The 22,816-nt window shown below is 39.5% G+C and overlaps 1 protein-coding gene across 4 annotated transcripts in view; it reads left to right on the top strand.

The window, feature by feature from the left end:
• Window positions 1–22,816, top strand: part of NFIA (nuclear factor I A) — a 370,202-nt gene that overhangs the window by 301,669 nt on the left and 45,717 nt on the right. For 2 of the 4 annotated variants that reach the window (XM_039238382.1, XM_039238398.1), the window contains 2 exons: window positions 8,525–8,703; window positions 10,974–11,139. In XM_039238382.1, the coding sequence (XP_039094313.1) occupies window positions 8,525–8,703; window positions 10,974–11,139 (345 nt within the window). Of the gene's footprint in view, window positions 1–8,524; window positions 8,704–10,973; window positions 11,140–18,413; window positions 18,812–22,816 lie in introns of those variants that run through there. The other 2 variants (XM_039238404.1, XM_039238388.1) reach the window with 2 other exon arrangements.

Raw genomic sequence — 22,816 nt, 5'->3', positions numbered from 1 at the left:
AAGTAACATGTCTCTCAGAAATAGGGGCTTAAACTACAACGTAAACCTGACAGTTTGGTGGGGGAAATGCCGCAAATCAGCCCACGCTTTTCTGTTTATCAGGGGTTTTGTTGCTTACGTGCTTGGTTTTTGCCTCTTTTTTTTTCCATGCCTGCAGACACTTGCAGAGCACCCAGGCCCCAACCCTTGGTAATCCTCCAAGAGGCTGGAGGCTGGGGGCCCCCCACAGATTTTACTTTGGAAGTTCTCTTTTGCAGGCCTATGGTTTGTAACTCCAGTGCACTTCCAGCCGGTTGTTAGAGGACTCCCTGCCTATTTCTGTTAACCTCCATGGTCATCCGTTCTGTGGGGTTGCTTTTCTCTCCAATGTTTTGCCATGTTTCCTATTCTTCATCTCTCATTTCGTAGGATTGCTTACATATTACATAGATGCTCACATTCTCTTCATGGAATGGGATTCTTTCCAGCTTTGCTTACTAAATAGCCCCTCTTCGTGCTTCCAGTAACCATCGCTGTTGTGTGGTCTTCGAACGCACTTCACGTTAGCCATCATGGAAGCCAAGGCAAAGAGTGCACAAATATCATGTGTCTGTCAGAGAGGAGGGCCTCGGGATCCAAAGGCTAGTCCTCTATCATTCAGAGCTTGAACAAGCACACTCAGGAATTTTAAAACTCTAAATACTACAGCCTTCCCAGAGTCAGGGTGTCTGAGAGCCTGAGTCCAGAAATACTCTATACCTTACCTTGATATCTCAGAAACATTTAAAAAATAATTTATTTTAAAGGGCATATGCTCCCTTATTTCAGATATTTTAGATTTCAGCATTCTTACTATGAACCAATTGTACTCAGTATTTGTATATATTCCCAGAGACAAAATTCCACTGGAGTGTAAAGCTAGGTGAGTTTCAGTGACTGGGTTCAAACTCTTCACTTTGCAGAGGAGAGAACTGGAAGAGAAAGAAGTTGCCTATATTTATAAAAGTTTTTTAAATTTTAATGTTTATTTATTTTAGAGAGTGAGACAGAGCATGAACAGGGAAGGCACAAAAAGAGAGGGAGACACAGAATCTAAAGCAGGGTCCAGGCTTTGAGCTGTCAGCACAGAGTCCGACGCAGGGCTTGAACCCACAAACTGCGAGATCATGACCTAAGCTGAAGTTGGACACTTAGCCGACTGAGCCACCCGGGCACCCAGAAGTTGTTTATATATTTTAAGCCAAATAGTGGCAGAAATAAAACTAAAAGTCTTTTAATCTAGTTAGAAAATTTTCCAAAAAAAAATAATAATGAGAAAATTTTTCTTAAAAATACTCTAGATCTTCTTTAAAAACTTTTTTTTTAGATTTAACATGTGTTAGAGCTCCAATAAGCAATTCCCCAAAACTGACCTGGTGGGCCTTTCAATGGAATGATAGAAATTTCTGTTGAATTCGGGTCTGGGGAGGCCAGGAGAAAGACATGCATAGAATCTGGTTAGCTCTAAAGTTGCTTGGATAGCAGGGGTCTACATGGTAAAGGGGAGTTCGGTATGGACACTCAAGGATTGTAGATGTAAGTGAAAAATAGAGTCTAGAGAGAGATGGTTCTAAGTTTCTAGGTTAAGTATCAAGAGTTTGAGATTTAAGCAGAGATCCAGGTTCAAAGTATATTCGCTCAGACAGTTTTCATAGGTCATTGTATTTTTGGTATCCATGACCATTAGATCAGAGTTGCTACTGTTGCTTTGTTTTGCCTTCTGTTATTTTGAGATTTCTTTTCAAGAACCTCATGCCGCGTCGATACTGAAAGTACGTACTCTTTCATCAGTATTTATGTATTCATTTGTCCAAGGGACAGGTAAGCAGCAGGTACCTCTTCTTCTTACTTTTCCTTTCCCCTTGTGTATTCTGTAATCCAAGCAGGTCTTAGCAAATAGGAATAAATTTCAACTTATTCATCTGCCATCCTTATCTCCATCCCTCTGATAGGTTTACCAATAAAAGAAGCTATTTATTGATCACTTACACGTGGTCCAGAACTATACCACATCCCTTATATACTTTGTCTCATTTGATCCTCACAACAAATCTATGGGATATCATTAGTCCCATTATGCAGATGGCAAAACTGAGTCATAGAGAAGCTCAGAAGCTTAAAGCATAGCTGGTTTAAGTGCAAGATCTCAAATTTGAATCTATACCTATGTGACTGTAAAGCCCATGGTCCTCATATTATGCTTGTAACATGTTTTTACTTGTATGTTTAACTTGAAATTCTACAGATACAAGTGTGGGAAACCAGCACAGACCCAAGCAGGTTAAATAATGGCAAAGAGGGCCAAGCAAAGAGCTACAGTGTGGGATGGGAAGAAGAGTGGGTGAAGCTGGTCAAGAAGTACAAAGACGCAGCATAGAAAACAAGAATGCCAATGGGTAGTTAGTAGAAATGCAGAAGGCTTCAGCAGAAACGTCGATCAGGATGAGGACAGGGTTTGACAGGGAAGAGATGAAAGGAACAATGATTGTCAGGTGCTCAACGCCTGAGCAGAGCATCACGAGTGTTTGGAGAGTGAACAGGAATTGTGTGGGTCTACACCAGAGGCCGGCAAACCATGGCCCACAAGTTCAGTCGAGTCTCCTGCCTGTTTTCGAAAATAAAATGTAGTTGGAACATGGCCATGCTCATCTGTGTATGTAGCATCTGCGGCTGCTTCGGCAGCACAGCAGCAGACTTGAGCAGTTGCAGCAGAGGCCAGGCAGCCTACAAAGCCTAAACTCTTCACTCCCTGGCCTTTACAGAAAATGTTTGCCCACCCCTGAGTTATAAGCCAGGTTGTAAGGTTATAACCCAGGGCCCCAGAGCAAGAAGGGTCTTTAAGTAACTAAAATTGATCTAAATAAAAATGTTAAAAGAACTTCACCTGCCCCTCTCCCCCTTTTTGTCTGCTTTTCCAGAAGACATTAGAATTTGGTCTCCAACCTGAAGACCCCCTTAACTAAAATGGAACCAAATATACCAGTCATCTTAGAAATGTAGTATAGCATCAAGTTACCCTGGTAGCAATAATAGAAAAAAAGTAGTGCTTTATCCATCGTAATGGAAGGTCATGTTTCTCTCCTATGACATCCAGGTCTTTCACATGCATCTCGACGATGTTAACGATATGTACTATATGTTTTGAAACCCTTGGCTTGCCTCAAGTTATTAACTTAAGGTTTATTATTTAGAAAAGGGTCCACCTCCTAAAGGTTTAAAACCCATTGCTAATTCCCCTTTCCTTGTGTCTCCGTTAAAATAAACCCCGTAATTCCAAACTCCTGCTTTGGTGCTTCCAAACTCCAAACCTGCTTTCATAAGTAGCAGGTCTGATCATGCATGATTTATAAATTATAGCTGTGGACCGTAAGGTAGATTTCCCAGCTTTAGGGCAGGCTACAGTGGTGTTATACACTGTGGTTTTGAATTTCCGAGGAAGCCAGGTACATAGTAGTTGACAACCCAAATAGTTCAAATTCCATTTGCCATTTTTTTCCACCTTTAGCACATTTTTTTTCTTCTTCTTTCTTCTCCTTTTAAAGTTCTGCCTTATTAAAATCTTTACTTCTTAATATGAGTAGTCAGGAGTTCTTAATACCACCCATTGCTCTATGGAAATAGTTATTTTTGTCTAAAGAACATCTTACTACTGAAGAGAGCTGAGTGGCTTTTTCTGGTAACTGTGCTAACCCAGAGAAACAGTCTGGACTCTCACCTGTTGCCTCTGACTCAGTGTTGATTTAATGGTAAGACTGTGAAGTTTTACAAATGCCCAGGCTCGGAGAGATCATTCCTTCTGTGAGGGAAGAAGGCTGTGTGTAACACTGTGTTAAAAGCACACACCTGACGGGGGATTAGGTTTCATTGTTTGCACTGCTCTCTTGACAGCTTTTCTTTGGAGTCTCGAAAGCAAATGCTAATGTGAAAAGAATCCAAGTCCCTGTCCAATCTGTGAGAATCTGTGACAGTTCGTGGATGAGGAATAAAGCAGTTAATACTATGTCAGGTTAAATACAAAAACATACTTCAACTCATAAAATTTTGGTTGGAAGGAAAATGTGGGAAGGTTGTATGAGTTTGGGCAAAACTACTAAAATTGGTAAGGAGGGATTACTTTCTTCTTTTTTTCCCCTCAAGATTTATAAAAGAATGAAATACAAGTTTCCAAACTTACCTGGCTATGCCTCCCTCGTGTCATGGTTTTTTGAGCTAGAATATATGTCTATAAGGCCTTCCCGCTATGGAGGTCTCACAGACCAAGAGTCACTTGGATCCAATAAGTCTCTCAGCATACATAATAACCTAGTAATGACCTTGACCTTCTCCACCCCTGGTTTTAATTCTGCTTTAAAGGAGAAAGCATCTTGGGACGCCTGGGTGGCTTAGTTGGTTAAGCATCCAACTTCAGCTCAGGTCATGATCTCCTGGTTCATGGGTTCAAGCCCCATGTCCAGCTCTGTGCTGACAGGTCAGAGCCTGGAACCTGCTTCAGATTCTGTGTCTCCCTCTCTCTCTGCCCCTCCCCTGCTTGTGTTCTGTCTCTCTCAAAAATAAATAAACATTAAAAAAAAAAGGAAAAACCACCTTTAACTTAAATACATATATATGATATATACATATATAAAAATTATATATATATGATATATATATATATACACTATATATATATAGTGTTGAATTTTTAGGTTTTTCTCTTTCAAACTAAAACCAAGAGAATCTTTTAAGGAAGCAGGGCGAGGGGAGGGGTATGGAGTACAAACAAGTAAACCAACCTGTCGGACCTGCTTTCTCCTTTATAAGTATCCAGTAATATGATCATTTTGTAATAAATAACTGAGCTCTACACCCTTTGGGAAATTCTGGCTCCTTGTTTTTCTGAATTGTGGCTACTTTGTTCAGAATGTGTAGGCAGTGCTATTCTGGCCAAAGAAAACCTGATCAAATTTCCTTCCTTCTTACTCATATTGTTTGTGAAAAGCCTAGCAGTTGTTTTAAATAAGTCTGGCCTCTGGTTAAAGTTTAAACCGGTAGTGAGATCCACCCAGAGCAGACTGTTTCTGACACTCTGCTGCTCCTGGCCTAGGGTACTAAGAGTATTAGACCCCAGAAGCAGCCAATTTTGTAGTGCCTTTTAATACATAAAATTGTATTAACATCAACATGGATACAGACGGATGCACTGCAATAAACTGTAACCACTTGAGAAAAGCCTTTATTGACTCTCAAGTAAATAATGCACATTTTAAAGGATCTAAATATGCATTGACATAATGTGCTATAATTTTTTATTGTGTCAACTACACACACACACACACATACACATTCATAAGAGATGTTTTCCTCTGTCAAAAATTTGGATTCCTACCATTCTTTGTGCATTACATTAGTACCACGCCAGATTCATAATGGTAGTCTGTCTCTCTCTGTAGGATCCCTGATTGGAAGCTCTCAATGTACCTTTAATGAATTTTACTGATTGGGCAATTGATTGGTTTAACCCCAACGACACTTTCTAAAATGATTTGAGATGACTCAGACAAAAACGTAAGCATGCTGAAAACATCTAATCCAAGAGAAAAGAGAGAAGATAAGAAATAGGAGAGAAGAAAACCCAAGTTTAGATGTTGCTGAAGTCTGAGCTTTAGAGAATGGAAGAATAAAGGTCTCATCCAGTAAAAGAGTAATACTAGCAGTTTATCTAGAAAGATAGCATGTATTTAATAATATTTAACAGAACCGTGCGATGCTATTTTCTGTTTGAAGAAATTAAAGCTCAGGATCTTGAATGATTTATACTCAGTTTCACAGTAAACCAATGGCTGAACCAGAAAGTCCAAGGCCTGAGAAGGTAGGAGTTGTGAAGGAGAACCCTTTGAAATGCAGACTCAGCAATTGCCTAATTTGAAACTACAGGCTAAATTATTTCCTGGTGCTAATTAAGAATTAATTGGTCCTTATAAATCCAGTCATTGTAGAATAAATTTCATATAGTACCATGTGTTCTTAAGTTTTGGTTAAACTCTGGGCCACAAGGGAAAGGTGAATAAATCATTTTAGTAAAATACAATAAACTAAGATCTAAATTTAAGTTGCTAACAATATTCTTTTACATATTTAACAACAATTAACAAAAGGGGCTAGGATATTGATTAACATTAAAGGAGGGATTCCAAAATTAGTTGAATGATTCCCTCTATCAAGTTTCTTTAACTTTTATCCACCTGATATTTCCTCAAGTGAATTTTTTCCTTGGACAGCTTTCTCTGCTGGCCACTACAGGTTCATAATTGAACAGTCATTTATCACTTTCCATTGAGCACCTGAGGCATTGCCACTTTATCATTAATGTCTGCTTCCCAGGGACTCTTAAGAGTGAAGTTCCCACCTTGGTGTTACACATGCTGCAGAAACTGAGTACATCATTTTGTTATGCTCAGTACATTCCCAGCCTTGTTTGGGAAATACTACATTCTGTCCCTAACTAGAAGCTGTTTGGTCAGAGGTGATTCTGGGTCACAATTTCTTGCTACCAGCAGTGACAACCATACCATATTAGATGAACGAAACTCCTTTGGTTCTTCAAAGCACAATTGGCAAAGTAAGAGATGACCAGAGTCATTTAACTTTTTAGCCTGTGGGTTTAAACTCAGAGACAATAATGGATCGCCAGCTTTATCATTTATTTTCTGAAGTCCTGAGTTTTACTGGTTTTTCTATAACCCGCCCCCCCCTTGGCTTTTTTTCCAGGTGGAAAAAACCCAGCGTTTTAAGCCTATCTGTTTGGTTCTTGATTTCTGTACCACTCTTGTGTTCAGTCACTTGTTGTACATTCAACTAGTATTTATAAAGGGCCAGACACTGTTCTGAGAATATGACAGTCAACAATTAAATAGAAAAAACTATTTACTAAAATGGGAAAGACTGGGAGAGGAGCAAGTATAAAGCATGGAAGGTCACAAGAATTCTAGTTTCAATAAGCTATGTTCAAGATACCCCCAATTGTGTGACTGAGGATGAAACTTTGTGTTGGCACACTGCTGTATCCCGTGCCCATATTAGCAACCCGATCAGTGTGGATTGGATAGATTAAAGGCTGCATGAATGAAGGGTCCCATCAGATCAAGTGCAAGACATGGCGTAGACTATTGCTTCTACTCCAAACCCCCATTTTCACTCTTTACAAACTGCAGATGCTATGCTGAACCCCAAAATCCTTAGCCATTTCAATTATTAGAAAGCACCCCAATACTAAAGATATCCCAGTAAAGAAAAAGGAACCCATGGCCAGTGATCAATGGCGATATATTATTTTTACATCCTCAGCCCTGCTTATAGGGTAGTGGTAGAGGTGTGGCCTGTCTTGCTTCATTTGTTTGACTGTTTTATGAGTCCCTCTAGGTATTAGGAAGATCCTACTCTTTAAAAATTGGGGTATCCCTTTGTTTGGTCTTTGGAGGGACTCCAAGAGTTTAAAGACTTAAATTGCAAAGAGTAAGGCAAGATAAGCACTCTCACCTGCTTTTATTTGGGAGCTGTTTCTCCTGGCCCTCCCCGAGGAAAGCTGCTACCTTAGTGTTGCTTGGTTTGGGTATCTCCAACCCTCCCTGTGTGCCCCTCTTATTCCCTAACAGATTTGATCAATCACCCTTCGAATTCAAGGGCAGAAGTTCTCTCAGGAACATTATCAAGCGGCTCACATAAGTTTTTTAATCTAATGTAATCTTCCTATACAAATAAAATTTAGCAGGGCTCAAATAAAAAGGAGTAATCATTGTCTGAGTTCTTGTGTCAATCTTTATGGGCAGAGGGCCCACAGTTTAGCAGGGGTCACTGCCCACTCAGCCTGTGGGTTCCCCTGTCTAACATTTATGCATTTCTGAGTGTGGCTTTAAATTGGCCAAAAAAAAGAAGAAGAAGAAAGAAAGCAAAGAAAAAAGCTATGTGAACCTTCCATGTAAAGTGAGGTATCCAAATTACACAGGTTCATTAAGTGATCATTTACTACATACTTCAAAAAAATTTCATCCTGTATTAGTCCCTAGAAATTTCCTTGTAAGGAGTATAAGAGCTTTAACAATGAATTATTGTCTATGGGTTAGCTCAGCATGAAAGAGGATCCATATGTGCAAACTAGAATTTGTCACATGTAATGTCAGTTAAATCAGGTCTAATCTACCAAATACATTTTTTATTGCTTGCTTCATTAAAAAGGCTCTTAAGGTAATGAATAATCTTCAGCTTCACCAAGGATTATTAATGCCTTTATAACTCATGTCCACTGAAAATGGAAAGACAGCCTGAAACCCTACCCTAATCTAACCTCCATGTTTGTCTGAGAGCCTTGCGGAAGAAAATCTATCAGACATACCCAGTGTTCACTTCAGCCACAGGAGCAGTGTTATGAGTTGGGTCAGGAAAGAAAGAAAAAAGGAAGCTGGACCGGGCTTAGGATCTGTGGCAAAGCGGGTCTTTCTCTTCATGACACGGACGCTTTCTTTTCCTACAGCAAGCCCGCACGCAACACCGTCGACTCTTCATTTTCCGACGTCGCCCATTATCCAGCAGCCGGGACCTTACTTCTCTCACCCAGCCATCCGCTATCACCCTCAGGAGACGCTGAAAGAGTTTGTCCAACTTGTCTGCCCTGATGCTGGTCAGCAGGCTGGACAGGTGGGGTTCCTCAATGTAAGGAGACCTCTTTTTTTTTTCCAATTTCTTTAGAAATAATAACCGAATGTAAAAATAACAAGGGGAGACCTTATGACCATGTGACATTGTGCTCTAATGTTGTGCTGACGGACTGCAGGCAAATGTCATATTTATTCTAGATTGTGGGAAAGTTAACTTGCTCTAAGAGTGATTGGCCAGGGTTTAAAAAGTGTTTGTGTTAAGTTCGCAACTGTCAAGTTTATGGATATAAATCATCTCAAGGGTGAACTGAATAACCTTCTAAGGTCTGTGGGCTGATAATTCCACCTCGCGCACACTAACCCTCGAGCTCACGCAGTTAACAAAATAGAAAGACCAAATAATTTTAAATAATGATTTGGGGTGGAAGGGAGAGGTAGAGGGATGAGGGGGCACAGATGTTTCAGATCAGCTAAGTTGATATTTTTTAAAAATACAGTCTTCTAACACTTTAGATCAAGTTGACCAGTACTTGAACTCAAGATGCTAGAAGTACAGTTTATTATGGTTTGTTATTTCTGCAAGTAGTTATCTTTCCCACTTATCTTTGTATAAAGCTAAACAGTATTCGGCAGCTTCAAATGAATATTTTCATTTTTTCTCCAAGAAACCAAATAATCTCGATTTGAAATAATACTCCAAATGTAAAAGTGAGTTTTTAAAAATCGTGAATTTTTATTTCAAAATGGAACTAAATGTTTGCCATTGAAAAGCTGCATACCAAGGCCAATAATAATAATAAATCGTAAATAATGACCAGCATAAAGCCGCATGTGATTTTCCTTTGCTCCTAATAACTGCGCATGAAGCTGCAGATGAGCCATAATTATCATCACCTAATTTAGAACATTATATCACACAGCCCTGTCACTGACTTTCGTCCCGTGTAGAAATACCTGATTCTGCACATCTGAGACAGAACAGGCAGCTTTGACTAATGTCTGGTGATGTGTTAGCAGATACATTTCTGTCTAGACAACAAATCAATATGGGGCCTTTTTTCTTTTTGCTTGTGTATTCATTTGCTTGGCTTCTTCTAAAGCATTCACTTATGGACTTTTAGCCCACTCAGAAATAACACCCGGGCAAGGTTGCTGGCAAGAACGCCCAGCATTCTGATTGTCAGACGAGATAGTCTTTGAGGAACAATACCAAACATATAAGAAAGTGTGGATGAGGCGTGGACAGAGGCTGCTGCTGCAGAATTAGGAAACTTATGCTTAAAAGCCTGGGACCACTGGATCTCCCACAACTGAATTTTGATTCGGGGCTGTAGCCTCAGTACCAGCTGTTACCATTGGCTGACACTATCCCTGAAGTCTGGAATCAGAAAGGCCACCTGGGAGACCCATGAAAAGTCTGCAGGGATCACCAGCATCAAGAATCTGACTTTTACATTTCTAACTTTTTAAAAATAATCATGACCTTATCCTGTATAACTGTCAAACTCCCGGTTTTGTGTTTTGATCAAAATTTCACAGGGTTTAAGGCAAGTCTCTTCATGGGACTGTTTTGGAAAACTTGAAAATACAATGGACCTTAGTGCTTTCTTCAGAGGGGAACTTTCTTTTGTTAAAGAGCCGTTATTTGGTTGTTCTAACATCAGGCAGCCAAATAAATACAACTCTTATGGCATATGCTTATATAATTTAAATCAAAATTAGAAGTGATATTTTTCCCTAGCAGAATTTTGACAGCTCAATTCTAAAGTTTCTGTGCCTGATGTTATACAATATGTGAAAGAAATTTTTCATGTTCACTCAACATATTTATTAAATGTTATATAATATCAACTTTGACGAGTGAAAATAAAATCATATTTTTAATTTCGAGTGCATATTTGGGAAACTTCATTATATATATCTGTAGAAATAGATGTGATGGAAAGCACTTACATATGAAATAAGTAATACTCGGGGGAATGATGATGAAGGTGGGAATTCATACAAAAGTGAGACATTCCAAGCACAAGTTGACAGGTCATTTTACGGAAGCAGGATGTAAAGAAGGCCAGAATAATTCAAGAGAAAAGTCGAGGCTACATTGAGCACGTGTGCCTAAGACCATACTTGTGTGGAACGCCTTAAGCACAACCCAACGGTTTTTTAATCCATACGCTCTTATGCAAGAATTCAGACAGCTAGAATACTCTGTACTTTTACATAAAAAGGTGGACCAGTGCATGTTTCGTCTTCAGAAGCCGCTAATGGTCGGTATCTGTTTCTTCTTTTCCTTCTGCGTGTTTTGTTTTGTTCCCACCCTCACAGCCCAACGGGAGTAGCCAAGGCAAAGTGCACAACCCATTCCTTCCCACCCCAATGTTGCCACCGCCGCCGCCACCACCGATGGCCAGGCCCGTGCCTCTGCCCGTGCCAGACACAAAGCCTCCGACCACATCAACAGAAGGAGGTGCAGCCTCCCCGACCTCACCCAGTAAGTACGGCTGAGACGAGGCGCCGGTCACTTATAAAGCTTGTTGTATTTGAATCCTTTAAAGTTCCGTCCCAACTGCACAGGCTCTAGTGATAGGCACACATCCCGAGCGATGGCTGTAGTGTGAGTTTGCAGAGCCAAGATCAGATGGCAGCGAACACCGCTCTTGGGTGCTATCAGCTGCGCCAGATGTGGAAGTGACTGGGTGTTTGGGTGGCTACCATAGTGTAACTATAGGCCCAAGACTGAAACCAAGCTATGACTATTACATTTTGCATACTATTTGAGTAGCTTTGAATGCTCTTCTCATGATCATCCAACAGCATCTCCTCGCATACCTTCTTATTAGCACAAAGTTCCTTTGGCTTTTGGATAGGCCTGCCTTCCAGTAGCTTACAGTCCAAGAGAAATGCATTTGATGAGCTGTGCACCTCATATATCACCTAGAGGAGAAAAAAGGCTTAAATCAAAGTAACAGTTCAAAGGTGTGTACCTTGAACACTCACCAAGAGGAAGAGACTGGCAGAGATCAGAGCCGGTAACTGTGGTGGATGGTCAGGTGTGGCGGGGGGAGGCAACAGAACGTATAATTGGATGGAAAAAGAAAAGAAACTCTTGGCTCTTCTCTGAATAGCATGGGAACATGTGAGCAGACTGACAACAACCGTTGTAGATGATAGGAATGATTAGTTGCTGAATTAGAGGGATAGTCCCTGATATTTTAAAGATACCAAGGGGATAGAAATAGCTCAAACACACAAATTTGGCTTTTATTTGGACCAGAACAATGTCCAAAAAGAGTCATGGCCAGAGACAGAGTTCTGAGGTGTCGGATGGACCACTGAATCTTGACAGATGGCGTGCTGAGCACTCCCTAAACCTCTACTCCGGGATCAAAGTGTAAGAAAGGATAGGAATTGTGACACTAATCCTGAGGAGAGCAGGTCTCCAACGGGGTCTTCAAAGGTGAGACTGGAGGCAAGGAGTCCATAGAGGAAAACGTTAGAGTAGCCCAGGAAAGAAATGTTAAGATGAAGAACTTGAGCAGCAGTTACAGAAGTTGAATGGACAGGAGCACGAGGGATATTTTGTGACCTAAGCTTTGGGACTGGACAGTCACTTCACTGAGTATAACAAAGGAGGACTCTAGGCCTCTTAGGTTCCTTACTTTCAGTTTGGGGGACATAATGGTATCGGGTGCAGGCAGGAAAGGGCCAGAGAGGAAAAATGGGCCTCTGTTGACACTATGTTCATTGGATTTCATTCTGGGAACACTGATTCCAGAATGTCTGGAGTCCCTCACGGACATATCTCTGAGGGTAAACTGTGGGTTGTCTAGTATTTATTCATTCTGATAACACATGTAGAAGCCAGCGCCATTTTATATGGAGCCTGGTATTACAGCAAAAAGATTGGGGGCCCAGGGGCAATTTTGTGGGGACCTACTTCCCTTGATTAGAGGTGGTTCAGCACTTGACAACAAAGGAGAAAATCCGGAGTGTCCAATGACATAGGAAACAAAACGAGGCCTGGTCCACAGATCTTGAAAGCTTAGCTTGGAAAATAAGCTTCTGAGAAGCAGAGGCTCATAGGTGTGTCCTGTTTTTGTGTATTAATGTCATGTCTTCAGACAAGTTAGAGAAATCGCCATCCCCAACCTCTATTTAAATCTAGTCACTGGGGATAGTGGCCCACAGATTGGTAGTCACATAATTACTGTGCCCTGTACATGCCTCCGTATACCACTTTTCTGTTCATCCTCTCCCTCTCTGTACAGGACAATGACACAGTTCTTTAAAAGCCTACCACTAATACTCTGCCTTTTCCATTTAAACACATCTGCCCCTGCACTATCACTGTCTCATGCATTCACAGTGCGTTTTCCAGTAATGGGAAATGGGGCCCCTGTGGCCCTGCGGAAGAATTGGAATACCATGTACAGTCACTGAAGTCTGAAAGATAAGGTCTCAAATCCCCACTTTTTAAATTACTAGCTGTGTGCCTCTTCAAATCTGTCTCCTCATCTGTAGAACGTGAGTGATGATACCCGCCCGGCGGAGTTGTGTGAAACCAAGAATTGAAGCATTTTATTATCTGCCAAAACTCTTACCTAGTACAGTTTTCAGGCTTGGGTAAGGATGAAGTAGGTCCATAGGACACGTAAAGCTACTCAACCCCAAAACAGGCTGATGCCTTTGGGTCCATGCTTCTGGATTCCACGCCAGGGATTGAACCAGATGTCTTGTATAAGAAGGTATCTGTCATCTTCTCATGCCCTGCCTCAAGCATTCCTTCAACAGTATGTGAAGAAGCATCGAGGGGGTCCTGGCAGATCTAATTCATAGGGTTGCATGTCCATTAGAACAGGGTTTAAAGATTTGGGGGGGAAAGGAGGATATCAGGAGAGAGAGGCCCAAAAGTTTGATGTAGGTAATTTAATACTTTTGAACCATATGATTCTAGGAATGTAGACAAAACAAAATGTTCTACTGGTGGCATAGAAAGGCTTTTATCATCATGAAGTGTAGCCCTTGCTTCTGGGCTTTTCTCAGGTTTGCTGAATTCATAAGAATGTGTTGTTTCACAGCAATAGCTCACCTTACCATCTTCTCCTTTATTTATAAGACAGTTGGTAGGCTGGGGGACCTGTAATTTATAGCATAGAGGAGCATTTCAAACTAAAAACCTCAAAGCCCACTGGTCCACGTTGGGAAAACATTTAAGGAACACCCCCCCACACACCACACACCACACACACACACACACACACACACACACACACACTCCTCTTCCATGCCTTGATTTCTGAACCTATTGATAAAACAAAATACAAGAAAAAAATCATAAGGAAGACCAGACTGTTGCTTCTACTATCTGATCATTTCTGTTATGTGCAGCCACAGGGCTGCGTGTTTCTGCCAGCACCTGTCTTCCTAAGAGTAAGAAGCACGACAAGTCACCTCTGGTTTCTACTTCGAAACTCTATAGTCTAGAGAACAGAAAGCAATCAGAGAGAAAGACGCCATGGAGATATAGAAGAGAACAAATATCTGAGTAAAATCGCCTTCCCCGCTGTCAACATTCCCTTTGATGACTCCCTTCTTTCATTCACTTCTTCAGCCTTCATACAGTGAGCACCTGTCATGTGCCGAGGACTGTGTTAGCTGCTTGGGATGCAGAGAGGGTGAATCCCTGTTCTGCAGAAATGTACGCTCCTGTGGAAGGGGACAGCTGGTAACGGGGCAGTTCACGGGAGACAGCGCTAGGACCAAGGCTTGGGTTCTACAGGAGCACTTCGGAGGGCGGGAGGTCTAGGCACAGGGTCTTAGCTAGATGATTTTGGAGAGGGCGACTTCTATTTAGTAGGGATGATAGTCCAGTGTTTTAAATCTGAGGAGGAAGGTAGCACTTTTCTTCAGAAACCAGCCTGGTGGGGGGAGGGGATGTCTAAAATTAGACTACCACTGAATAAAAATGTAGGGCAAAGAATATAGATTCGTAAATTATGTACTTTCTTAGAAATTAAAACCACAGGGTGGTTGGATCCTGTTTATCTTTGCCAGTTTATTAGAGCTCAGCTTTAGCAAGAAGAAACATCATGACAGGGTATTGAGTACAGATGTTCAACATCCCAATAGTATGGCCGAAATTGAGGCTTTTTTCAAAAACACTAATTGTGTAGCCTAGGACAGCCTTTTCTATCTGGCATTTGAGACGACTTGCAGTAAGATAAGATTTTCAAAATAAAAGTAGGAAATCATGCCAAGGGTCTCCTGTATTATCAACTTTTCTGGGCCTCAAACTCCCTTATCTCTTAATGGTAGTATCACTGGCTGCTCTACCCACTCTGTTAGGCAGATTGACAGGACAGACTGGGGTGACAGATGTGCTGTGCTGTAGACAGTTAAGAGTCCAAGGCATAATTTTTAATATCATTTTATAATGAAATACAAATGGATGCCAGCCTAAAGCAGAGTATGTATTTTTAACCTAATCAGTTGCCTCTGGCACCAAATATTCAACTTTGCGGCCGTGGCCAGAAAAACATGGGTAAGGCAGATTTGGGGAAAAATTTGCCTATGAAATAAATACATTTTAATGGGAAAGATCCTTACCAGAGCCCTAAAAGCAAAACAAAATAAAACTAACAATACCAGGGACGTAGGGGTAGAGTTCCCTGTTCTCTGTCTCCAGCAGAACGTTTCTAGTGTTGATTTATTTGGAGAAAGATTGATATACTACGATGTCAGATCTTTTTTGGATACTGTAACAGATAGGGATAACCTGTAAGAGTAATTCACAGTGGATGTGTTCTTTTCCCGCTAACTACCTTTGTGGGTTTAGATACCTCCTGAGAGAATATTGCTTCTTTCATTCATTCAGCAAATAGTAATTGACCACCAACTATTTGCCAAGTAGTGTTCTAGGTGTTAGGAGTGAGCAGGAAATGAAAGAGATTTTAAAAATTCCCTGATCTCGCCTGGGTGGCTTAGTCGGTTAAGCGTCCGACTTTCGCTTAGGTCATGATCTCGTGGTTCGTGGGTTCGAGCCCCACGTCGGGCTCTGTGCTGACTGCTAGCTCAGAGCCTGGGCCTGTTTTGGAGTCTGTGACTCCTTCTCTCTCTGACCCTCCCCTGCTCACGCTGTCTCTCTCTCTCTCTCTCTCTCTCTCTCAGAAATAAATAAAACATTAAAAAAAAATAGAAAAAAAAATTCCCTGATCTTATGGAGATCATATTACCGAAGGGAAGAAAGTTAATAAAAATAGTGAGCATAAAAGCTAGGGTGACGTACGTTGGTTGTCTGTCAGCGTGCGTGGAGGCCGGGAGTGGTGGAGGCGGGGAGGGCTGTCAGTAAGGTCGGTACAGAAGGCCTGTCTGAGAAGGGGACATTTGAGCATAGAGGTGACGGAAGTGAGGTGAGCTGTGACACTGTAGGGGGAAGAGCTTTTCAAGCAGAAATAATGGCCAGTACACCTGGCCAGGGTGGTGAGAACAGAATGAGGAAGCAAAAGGAGGAAAAGGCAAGGTCAAAGGTAAGGTGGATGAGCCTTGGATCTGGGAGTGAAGTAAATAACGTAGGCTCTCGTAGGCCATTGTAAAGACCTGGGCTTTTACTCTGAGCAAGACAGTGAGCAGAGAAGTGATAACTCCTTAGTTTTTAACAGAAACACTTTGAAGGTTTTGTTGAAAATAGATTGCAGGGGGCAAGAATTAAAGCAGGGAGACCATTTAAGAGGCTGGGTTGTTGTTTTTTTAATCAATAAATATAATGAGTGTCTTCAACATGCCAACTGCTATTTTAGGCACAAGGGATGCAAAAGTGAACAAAACAGCCTCCTTCCCTGTGGACAAACAATTATCAAAGTAAAAGTAAATTAGTAAGTTAAGGACTAATGGAGAAAACTAAAACAGTGAGGGAGGTGACATGCTGTTGCAGAATCCAGGAACCAACATGGGGCAGGAGACATGGTGAGAATTATTTGAAAGGTAGAGCTGAAAGGATTTGCTAACACATTAAATATGGATTCAGGGGGTGCAGAAATGAGAGAAATCAACAGTGACTGTTAGGTTTTTGACCTGGGCAACAGGAGGGAGTTGCCGTGAGCTGAGAGGGTAAGATTGAAGGAAGAGCCATTCTGGGTGAAGGGTGGGAACCAGAGTTTGGTTTGACCAAATTATGTTTGATGTGCCTATTAGGTATCTTACCAGTTGGTACTAACTATAATAGCATCCTACCTATGAAAACTCTTGCAGTTTACTGAGTTTTTCCATGTGCATCATCCATTAATTGGGAAAGGACTCCTTTTCAAACATGTAATACATTGAAAGCATATTCCTCAGAGTTTTGAGGACAGCAGTTGAATAGGAGAAATATCTTATTGCGTTTGGGTCTCTTTGTGGTATAATGATTCAAAATGTACTATTCTTTTCCTTAATTGTATTGTAACATCCAATGTTTATATAATAGGTTAGTACCAAGATCATACTATAAAAATGGACTTTTCCAGAACAGAAATTGCAGATTGGCATCATAGCCCAGAATTATAACGGAAAGAATAAATGCTTTTGGATTATGATGGAAGATAAAACATGCATATTTTCTTTTTTTTTAATTAATTAGGAACACAAAAACTCAATTTAAGAATGCATAAAAGACACATAAACATTTTTCTCCATGCCTTCCTAGCCATGAACTTTCGATTTTTTAAAACTAGAGTTCTATTAAAGAAGAAGCATGCAATAACAAGTTTCCTTTATTATTTATTTTTATACCTACAATGAATCTTACATACATTCATTATGTGAGTGAGTATGAACCTGTTAACCAAGAATATAACAATAAACTATGACAGGAATGGAAATTTTGCAGTATAATAATTAACACACATTCAGTGCTTTTGGTTAGCAAAACTCTTTACACAAATATGTTCTCTTGTTCTGTCTTCCTAAGAGTCCTGAGTGGTCAGGATTTTATAGACAAGGAAGCTGAGATTAGAAAATACAGATTACTGGGGCTCCCGGGTGGTTCAGTCAGCTAAACTTCTGACCCATGGTTTCGTCTCAGGTCACAATCTCTCAATTTCATGATTTTGAGCCCTCCAACCCCACTCCCATGGGCTCTGTGCTGGCAGAGTAGAGTGTTCTTGGGACTCTCAGTCTCTCTCTCTGCCCCTTCCCGACTGGCACTGCCTTGGTCTCTCTCAAAATAAATAAACCTGAAAAAAAAAAAAACAACAACAACAAAGAAAGTGCAGATTACTTTCCCAAGATTATACTCCCATAGTAGCCTGGACGGGACTCAAATGTAGGCCTTCCCATGCTCTTTCTACTGTGTCATACATACCTCATACAAATTACAGAGCAATGTGGAATGATTTCTGGTTGCTAGGAAGCCACAACTGCCTGCTTATCTGAAATGAATAACAGTACAACAAAGTATTGAGCTTTTACTCATGTGCCAGGCACTTTAAAAGTATTTTTATATGTATTCTTTTAATTTTAACAATAATCCTCTGAAGTAAATACTTTTGTTATGCTAATAAGGGTTTCTCAGCCAGGTATATAGGCCTCATGATTCACACCCAACCACCTTGACCCTGTAGTTCATACGCTTGGCCATAGCATCCTATGGGGTATCTTTGTGTTAGCCCAAAGCTTCTGTGTTTTTTGCAGTGAAAATCCTATGGGAAAAATATAGAAAAAGATGTTAGTTGGTCATTTATACTTCAGTATGAATTGGTCTCTGTTTCTGAGAGTAACTCTTGTTATCAGGGAAAGGAAGAGAGCAGAAGATTTGGAAGGAGATCAAACAAAAACAGCAAAAAGGCGAAAAATAGGAGATGTTGATCAAGGCAGACTTCCTTTATTCTCCACGACTCCCGAGAACTTGGACTGTTGATGAGTGCTTTGAAGAATTATTTTCTGAGTTACCACCCAAATAATGACCCCTCTCCTTCTCACCAACACTTTTCCTTAAAATGGGTAACACACTGTTGTCATCAATAATTGGATTCAGAACAAGCCAGTGAATGATATGTCATATTTTCACAGATTTTAGGTGACATAAGGACTGTGTTTCCTCTTTCAGAGAAAAACGAATAAATAATTACAAGAGAAAATAGGGGGAAAGAAAAGTTAGTGGCTTCCTTTCACAAAACACTTGCTCATTACTGACGCCTCAACTATTCCATTATTCTTTTCCTTTAAATTTTTTAAATTACATTCAATAAAGTCCATTCTTTGCTGTAAACTTCCGCGAGTTTTTATAATATCAGATTCTTGCAACCAATTCTACAGATAGGATAGAGAACAATTCCAAAACTTCCTTCTCCTTCTTACCCACTTTTAAGTTAATGTCTGAGGTTACTTAGTGCCACAGAACTTGATTGTGATCCATTTCCACATTGCTATCATTTTTTGTTTTGCTTTGTTTTCCCACGTTGGTTTTAATTTCTCTATCAGCTCTGCTGCTATCTCCATTACATTTCAATTTTTTATATTCTTCTGAATTAGCGAGAGACCTATATACATGCAATATTTTAATATTTGACAATAGTGGCATTTCATATTAGAGGAAGGGATTATTCAGTAAAGTCTATTGGGACAACTGAGTAACTGTCCAGAAAAAAAGAAAATTCCTTACACCAAAATAAAATAAATTCCAGCAGGAGGAAAAAGCCAAACATACACAGGTTAAGTCTTAGGTACCACATGAAAATATAGGACAATTTTAAAAGTAATATTGCAGGTAGGAAGGCCTTTCTAAATAACGTACACAAGTAAAACCCAGAATCCATGAGAGGAAAGACTGATAAATTCTACTCTAAGAGTCACAAAAATTTATACATGGAAAGTAATACCATAAACAAAAAGACAAAAATGAAACTGGGAAAAACATTTGCCACACATTTCACAGAGATTCACATTATATAAACACCAGGAGTCCAATAGAAAGACAAAAAAAGGATATAAACATAGAGAAATGGAAAACATTTGAAAGATGGCTCATTCATGTAGCATAAAAGCAATACAAATTAAGACTTGGGTGGTATTTTTACCTGTCAGTTCAGCAAAGATCAAAAAGTATCTTCCATAGTCTTGGCAGGTATGTGGGAGATAGGCGCTCTTTTGCACTATTAGAGGACCGTAAATTGCTTCAATCTCTTCAGAAGACAATTTAATTTTTCATGTATATAAAAGTATATATGAATCATATATATATTTACGTTTATAAATGTTAAATGTAAGTGATAAATATAGTTGGACGTGAACACAGATATACATCAAGTATCCATTGCAACGTTGATTATAATAAAAGATTAGTAATAACCTAAATATCTACAAATATATACATTAGGAGCCCTTTAAACACAGAGACAAGTCTGTATGAATTCATGGAATAATCTTGGAGTTATGTTAAGTCAGCAACGGAGAATGCTAAGAAGTGTATACGGAATACTACCATAGAGGGAGGAGATGTGTATACATATTTGCTTGTGTGTTGAGAGACAGAAACTGGTTGGTCATAGGATAGTTCGTTGGTACCTTATCCAATGAGAATGATGTTACTGAGTTTTAAACCCCCCTTTCATAGCAAATATGGTTGTTTCTTTATTTTCAAAAATATTTGTCTCATCCAGAAATTCTTCTTTCTACCTTAATCGCTGCAGTGACCAAAACTCACTCAGTGGAGGAGGGGGATCCCATAAAAATCTTGGCAATTTTTGTACATCTAGATTTTAGCTATATTAACCTGAACTTTGGGTATGATAGCAAAAATTGTGTGAGCTTTCTGGTAAAGAGTAATATTCTTTGTCCCTCACATATAGTATGGAGTTAAATGTAAGGTTAGCATTTGCATTCTCCATAGCCATTATTTGGTCCCTATTTCTGCTTTAGGAACCCAGTGAATACAGATGGGCCCATACTATCTTAAATCATAATTTTTCATAAATGCTTTTTGCCAAGTATTACTGCTCTGTGTACAGTCTAATTTTGCTGTGTTTAAATATGCAAAGGAAAAAGAATTGTTGGAAAGCAGGCACTTTGATAGGTATTTTCATATGCATTACCTTAGTTTCATTTGATTAAGATTATAAATCTGCAAAATTGGAATTGTTAGCCCTCTTCTAAAAAAAGAGGAAACTGAGATGAAGCCGGGCTTCAAACTCCGGTCTGTTGGACTCCGATGCTTTGTACTTACTCTACATGGACACAACCTGTGTTTAGAGATAAAATACTGTCCCTATATCTGTCCTCTGAAAACCCTAAGACACTCCATAAGGAACTTTTATATTATTCCCAGAATAACAGACTCTTGCATACACTGAATTGGATGAACATTAGAGAAACAAGAGCAGAGTAAGAGATGGACGTTGTCATGAAGGAGTGACCAGAGAGAACAGGCAATAGGTGATTCCCTTCATTTAGGTTTTCATAAACCCGTTCAAGTCTTGCTTTTGCCTCAGTTTTTTACTTTTTCAGATGACAGAAATGATAAATGAGCTTTAAGATATTCTTCATAAAAGCAATATATGGCAGTATAAGAAACTTGTAAAATATAAAGTATAAAAAATAAAATTATATTCTCCTGTAATCAGCTACTATTAACATTTTGGTCCATTTTCTCAATGCACGCTGATGTGTGTTATGTGTAAGTAGATACACACACACATACATAAGATGATTGTGACCATGCTGAATATAGTATTCTGTATGCTGTTTCCTTAATTAGTGTTTTATACCTTTTCTTATTTCATTAAAAAAATTAGAAAATGTGATTTTAAACAGTTTGTACTTACTCCTCTACTCTAGGGCATTAACTTTCGTCCCAACCTGTGAAATATGCTCCAGCATATATTTGAAAACCCATTTTGGCCCCAACTTTAATAATTTCATTAGGATAGATTCCTAGGATTGGAAATACTAGTACCCACAGTGTGAATATTCATTTTGATATACATCGCCAACCAACAAGGTTCTGCCAATTTATAAGTTACTTATGAGTCTGATCATAACATTAACCCTTGAGAGGATATTTTATTTTAAGTGTTGGGAGGCAGATGCCTTGGACTGTAATACCCTTAATCAGATATTGGAATCAGTAGTCCCCAACTGGATGGTTTTGGCATTTTTCTTCCATCGTTTTAATATAAAGTATAATGGAATTTGGGGGATTTCCCATCTTGCTGGCTAAGCCTGTCTTGGGGATTACTTTCCGAATTGTTCCCATAGAAAATGTCACCCATTAGACATACACAGAGGGATGAAGCCTTAAAGGGCCATGCATACTGGAGTAAATGATATGTATTATGCTGGGGCCTCTATATGTAGGAGCTCAGAGAGGTTAATTGGCTTGCCAAGATCACATTTCAAGTAAGAGATTGAATGGGTTCAATCCAGGATTTTCTGGTTCAAAAATTCATTTTCTACTTACCTTGCACTGCTGTAAAAACAAAAGAGTTACCCGGTGTTCAGGATCTGTTTATGTTTATTTAAGATTAAAAATTACTGGGCGTTATTTAAAAATCATTTACGGTCCCATTCTTCAGAGATAATCATTTTCTCTGCCTATTTTCCAGTCATTTTCTGTGTATATTTTAAACATAAGTGATCATGATATGTGTGTGTGTGCATATATGTGTCTATGTGTTTACATATATGCCATACTGTAAACTGGTTTTATTCATTTTATCTCCTATTCTAAACATGTCATGATGTCATTTTAAAATGTCTTTAATGACAGCAAAATATTTCAACATACAAATGAAGCATTAACTTACAAGGTGGTTCCAGTTTGTTTTTCTTTGTAAGTAATACCGTAATGAACATCTTGGAGCACACATCTTTCTCTGTACCTTTAAATATTTGTTGAGGATAAATTCCCAGAAGTAGGTTTCCAGAGTCACACTGCCTTTGGAGAGGCTGCAAAAGCCTCTTAGATCCAATATATTGATCTAAGTTTCTTTTTTTAGTAAACCCCAGCTGAATCCAGAGTTTATTCCCTATGGCTATTTAATATAACTTTCACCTGTGCCTCCTCATATACATTTGTTGCTTCAGATCAATATACATGTTCTCTCAATTGGACAACACACAGCATACACGTAAAAATAAATGACAGTTTTAGAATTTAGATTAGCCATCAGAAGTAAATTTAAATGAACTGAAACAAG

This window comes from Hyaena hyaena, unplaced genomic scaffold (assembly GCF_003009895.1).
Source record: "Hyaena hyaena isolate Hyena2069 unplaced genomic scaffold, ASM300989v1 scaffold_5, whole genome shotgun sequence".
NCBI lineage: Eukaryota > Metazoa > Chordata > Mammalia > Carnivora > Hyaenidae > Hyaena > Hyaena hyaena.
This window is presented reverse-complemented; position numbering and strand designations above follow the sequence as displayed.